This window comes from Euprymna scolopes, chromosome 35 (genome assembly GCF_053919585.1).
Source record: "Euprymna scolopes isolate OS-2025 chromosome 35, ASM5391958v1, whole genome shotgun sequence".
Taxonomy (NCBI): domain Eukaryota; kingdom Metazoa; phylum Mollusca; class Cephalopoda; order Sepiida; family Sepiolidae; genus Euprymna; species Euprymna scolopes.
Window position 1 is genome coordinate 68,768,519 of NC_136516.1, and position 6,000 is coordinate 68,774,518.

The following is a 6,000-nucleotide window of genomic DNA, read 5'->3' on the forward strand; positions in this document are numbered from 1 at the left end:
TCTTTTCGATTGACTAGCCTTAATTTAAACCTTCACCATTTCCGGTTCGGTGATGGATGCAATGGCAAAGACGGCACATTCCCCCCCCCCATTCTTCTCCTCTTGCACGGTACGGGTTCGAGCCTGCCTGCCTACTATCACTTTTTTTTTTTTTTTTTTTTTTTTTTTTTTTTTTCAACACATACCTCCGAATCCCCGGGCAATGCTGGGCACCCAGGCTAGTATTTAAAAAAAAAAAAAAAAAAAATACAATTGGGAAATTACTCAACGACAATTTATATTCATTTGCTTATTTGTGACCTATTTGTGTTAAAAATATTCATGAGATATAAGCATATTAAATTGCTGTAAATATTGTTTCTGAACAAAGTAGCCATTTCTTTAATCACAAGAAATAAGATTCGTAACAGATTCCAATCTTGACAGTCAGTTCGGCAGAAACTGTGTCATTTCAGTAGTTTTTTTATCTTGCTGGCTGAGGCATTTGTTCTGGAAAGTCTTAGGAGGTTTACCTTCCTAGGCTCTCGGATGAAGTAAGATTATTGAATATTGCCTGGAATCCCCAACTGAGGAATGCCGATGCAATTTTTAAAAGACTCCTCCTTTAGAGGCGCTAGCTTGACTTTCCCCAACTTCTGACCTTGTGTCACATTTTCCTGCAGCAAGTAAATAACAGTGCTTAAAGAAAATGGCTACTTCACCCAGAACCGATAATTAGAAAACCTTAAAATTCTTATATCTCATATTAAATATTTATTTTTAAGATTAAAATGACTAAGTAAACCAAAATCAATTCTAATTTCTCAACTATATTTCCTTTAAAATAATTTCTTACTAATAGTAATCATTACCCATTTTTTCTTTTTTATATTTGCATATTAAATATACCAAAAAATGTTGAATGAAAAATTTTAATTAAAATAACTCTAAATGAAAAAATGCTAAAATAGCTTTACTTTTTAACTTTTATGCAACTTGGAAATGTAGGCTCTATATGCAGCTGCCTCCCACCATCATAACCTTTCAAATACTCCCAAGAAATTGAAATGAAAATGCACTAGAAATTTTTTTTATTATAGAATTTTTTTTTTTTTTTTATATATTACTATAGAAATGCATTTAAAATGATTCTTTTGGTTTTGTTTTGTTTTATGAAAAAATATTGTTTTATTAAAATGGATCCAGACAATAAAAAAAATGTATTTTTTGTTGCAATAAAATTGAAATAACATATCTGAATATTTTTTAATTTTTATATAATTTCTTTTGTTTTTGTTTACTTATTAATTTTATCTTTATGCGTTGCATAGAAAAAAATGATATGAGAATGATACAATGGACGTGTATTGTGAGTTTTAAAAACATGTTTTGGTTTAGTTTAGTTTTGTAGATTATATAGAAATGTGTGTAAAAGAGTAACCTTTGATGAAGGCGACTTTGATCATATTGAAAGAATGGATGATAGTTCTTGATGTAGAACAGTTGAGCTAGAAGGTTCAGTTCATAGGGGAAGGCCAAAGAGAACATGGGAGAAAGCAATAAAAATGAACCTAAAGGATAAAGATCTGGTTAGAGGTTATGTCGGAAGTCAATTTTTTAAAGCCATCCAATACTTCTAAGCATGTAAAATGGACATTAAACTAAATATAATAATTGAATGTGAACTTTGGACGATTCAAATAAAATTGGATTCTTTTTAGTTTTAACTATAATTTAATAACTTTTTTGTCTTGTTTATAAAGTTTATGAAGTTAGCTGACATTAGATGTGATGTAACATCAGGTTTTATCATGTCGCATCCATCCACGAAGGATGATTGGGATGAACAACTTTTGAAATATTTTTTTTCCTTTCTAGGGAGCAATGGACCACAAAGGTTTTGCATTGAAAAAGTTGGCAAGGAAACGTGGTTGCCCCGGAGCCATACATGCTTCAACCGTCTTGATCTCCCACCCTATAAAAGTTATGAACAACTGATGGAGAAACTAACATATGCAATTGAAGAAACAGAAGGATTTGGTCAAGAATAAACAGGAAGAAGAAAGGACCCCTACCTCCTCCTACTCCCCTGGTCAATTTTTATCATCTTTGACCTTCTGCCCCCACCCACCCCAACCTCATATATGATTATGTATAAATTTTATAGAATCTGGAAAAAGAAAAACAACAAATTTATTTTCTTTCTTTTTTTCTTCTCTTCCCTTTCCCCAAAATAGCTTCTCCAGCCTTAAAAAAATAATCTTTATTCGTAGCAGCAGTCAGATGATAACGACGCAATAATAATCTTTCTTTTTTTTTTCTTTTACTTTGATATCTTCTCTTGTCTTGTCTTATTAAGCTGTCAAAGACAAATGTTGTTGCTGAATTTTCTTATTTCTTTTTTTGCCGGAATATTTTCTTTCTGCTAATGATGCTGCATCATCATTATTATTCTGTAAAAGATGATGGGAATGAGGACTCCCACCTTCTCTTCCCCATTGTGTCTTGCAGCTTTTTCTTAAAGGTGGGGAAAAAAGCTAACTTTTTTCATCAACTTTTAAAATCAACTTGGGTGAAAAATGAACAGCTTTTGAAACACCATAAGGATGAAAAAAAAAAGTAACTTTCTTCCACTTCTTTTGTTTCATCAACTTTTAAAAACAACTTATGGGTGAAAGAAGCAACTATAATGCTTCTTTATAACCACATTACCATGAAAAAAAAAAAGCATCTTATATTTTTAAAAAAGTCTAATTTTTGGAGTCAAGAGTCATAAAAATTAAAATATCTATGCATTTTAATAACAAACAAGTAGTTTTTTTTTTAATTTTCTTATGTAAAGTGTTACTTCTTGTACAAATACAATTATATGCCGCGCCATGTTGTTTGGTTCTCTAAACTACGGAATATGAAATGCTAACTATATTTGACGTTTAGGTGCGCAACAAAGCATTGTAAATAAGGTTCATGAAGGACTCAGATGTCAAAATAGTGATCGTTCTGTGCTATCGTAGTTTAATATAGACATCTAATCTAAAGATTCTAATAATTTATGATGATCAAAGTATTCACTCCCAAAATTGGTCTATTTATAAAATAAGACATTTTTTTAGTGCTTGTGTAGATTGGGGATCATTCAACCAATGTAATTCAGCTGAAAACATTGTTTTTGCATCTAATTTCTGAATTAGTATAAATTCCAAAAATTAATGAAAAATGATCTGGTAGAAAAATAATTAAAAGCAAAAACAAAACATAATTGAGTTAAGCGATTTATAGTTTTAATTTTATGCTTTAATCTCAATATTCAGGGGGAGATAACTACAATCAATAATTTTGACTAAATAAATACATACCGCCATTTTTTCTGGAAACAGTTGTGGCTTTTTTTTTTAATTTAAAATAATTCTAACACATCATCGATTAGATCATTTTTCGTAATTCTTGGAGTTTATACTAATTTTGACATGACATGTAGTACCTTATGTTTTCACCTGTAATGCATTGTTTTAAAAGATGACCAATCTACACAAGTACCTTTTTTATTTTTAATACTGATGTGATTGTGGATGATATAAGCATCAAAACTTTTGTCATCAAGTTTTAAAATTTTGAAAATCAGTAAGTGTTCAGATTTGACTTTATTTCAAGAATAGAAGATGTGAAAATTCTTCTGAATTTGGTATTTGCAGAGACAGTTGTGCAGAATATCTAGTTTTCCGTCAATATTTTCTGTGGATTTTATTGTGAAGAAAAATTGATTTTGCTAATTTTTGCCACCTTTGATTTGAAAGATTGTGTTTGGTCTTGATGGACCGGCACAGACTTTTCCTTTTATGGACTGCTACATCCTTCTCTAGGATGATATATAACAGCCGTAAAAGTGAATTAAGGAGTTCCTTTTTTTTTTTTTTTTTTTAAATTAGTTTTTTGTTCTTCCGTAAAGATGGGAGTATTTATGATACAGTTATGTTGATGGAAGTGATAGGTTTCATGCATTATACAAGAAGGGAGCTCTTCAGGACCAATTTAAATGTAGGTGCCTTTTGAAATTATTGATAACGGAAGCACGCATCACCACTTGAAATTAGTGTGCAGTTTATCAAGGCATCCTGTCACTCCTGTGAACTCCTGGCTCTTTTTGAAGACACCAATTTCAAGTTTGTAATAACACTCCTCTCTGTAGTAGGTTATTATTAGAAATTTTAGAAGTTTAAAAAATCTAGACATTTCTGTAGAGTATTTTAAATTCACTTGGTATTAGAAAAAATGTCATAAGACTTTTTTTTTATTTTAACAATTTTAATTGTGAAGAAAAAACTGCCGCTTTTTAGTTCATTCATGTTGATTGCTGGATGTGTTATTTTTAAGTGGGTATTTTGGTTGAGAATTTTTTTCTCTGAATTTTTGGGACGAAGAATCATTATTTGCTAAGTTCAATTTTGGATTATTCTCCTCCACCGTTTCTATTTATCTTTCGATGACGTTTCGATCGGTGTTTTTTGGCTATTTTTAAAATCATATTCTTCACCCACGGTGATGTTTTTTCCATATCCAATGTTGTTGTTATTTTTGAAATAGCCAGGACATCGGATTTAAGTATGCGGGAAACATCAGCCACATCAACAACATTGGATACGGGGAAAACATCGCTGTGGGTGAGCATTACGCCTGACTGTTTCCTTCATACTTAATGCCCGAGTGCATGGAGTCGGGAAAAAAAATATTAGCGGTATGGAAAATAGTCTGGAATAAAAGCAAGGCAAATATATTTGCTGAGAAATTGCAAAACTTAACACAGAGACTTCCATAACGAACTTCAATGATCGTTATAATTGGATAGCAATATTAAAGATAATCCTGACTGCTGCAGTATCTCATTCTGTCAGCTTAAATTGATGACAATTTTTATTAAAATTATTATTTTAATTCAGGCATTTTTGTTTTCATTTTTTTTCCTTCCTGATTTTTTTGTTCTTTTCTCAATCACTTTTTCTCTGCTCTTAAAAATATTTTCCCCTTTTTTTTCTTTTTCCCCCTTTTCCCTCACTCTTTTTCTTTTTAAATACCCCCCCTCACACACACACACACACACACACACACTCATTAATAAATCTACCAACATGAATGAACTTTTTTCTTAGGAACTGGAAACATTGGTTTATACTCCCACTTAGAACTTCTTCTGGCATTTGCCTGTTTCCAATCTGCCAGAACATACCCCTTCCCCCACGACTCTACAATTGAATATACATTTGTTAATATTTTTATCAAACCGTCTCCTGGGAATTATTATATTACAATTCTGCTTGAAATCTGATTGGTTAGAAAGTTGGACTTTTATGGAACAAAACAAACAAAACCTGTTGATAAATGAATTGGTAAAGAGTATATATGTGACTGGTATGTATTGTGTGGTGGATTAAATTGTAGATTCTTTTTCTGATTCAGGAATATTTGTTTTTAAATTTTAATTTTTCTTGTTTCCTTGCCAAAAATGGTAAAGACATGTTCTAGTGTCTGGATATCTTTTTTGTTGAGATGAAGGAGATTTCTTTTGCCTTTACTGGGAAAGGATCATGCAAAAAAAAAAAAAAATCCTTCTAATTTTTTTTTTTTATTCCTTCATTGGATTGTTTCATTCACAGCAGTTTTTCAAACTCTAATTTTGAATCCATTAAATTATCATAATGTACAAATGCTTAACACTTTGTCCATCCCCTTTCTTCATCAGAATAACAGCCCTCTTCCCATCCTCTTCAGGGTTTATAGGGTTAAATAGGGGTCAGTGTTGCTTCCTCTTTTGAAAATAATTTTTAAAATAAAATGCAGAAATTGAAGGGATGCTATCCATTTAACTTGAGTTTATAATTTTGTAAATAAAATGAACCTTCCTTTTTGAATTTTAAGTTTTTTCTTGGAAACTTTTCTCGTAAATAGTAAATCATTTTAATACAAATGATTAATAGAAATATTTCTTTGAGCACTCATTTTTATTCAATTTGAGACAATCCACTGTGG

At 31.0% G+C, this 6,000-nt stretch overlaps 1 protein-coding gene across 9 annotated transcripts in view; it reads left to right on the forward strand.

Annotated features, from left to right (window-relative positions):
- LOC145259902 (NEDD4-like E3 ubiquitin-protein ligase WWP2) overlaps positions 1–5,425 on the forward strand; it is a 225,611-nt gene extending 220,186 nt beyond the window's left edge. For all 9 annotated transcript variants that reach the window (XM_080117823.1, XM_080117825.1, XM_080117829.1 and 6 more), the window contains one exon: positions 1,858–5,425. In XM_080117823.1, coding sequence (XP_079973949.1) covers positions 1,858–2,030 — 173 coding nt within the window. In that variant the 3' untranslated portion in view covers positions 2,031–5,425. The remainder of the gene's footprint in view (positions 1–1,857) is intronic.
- Positions 5,426–6,000: the final 575 nt, after the last annotated feature.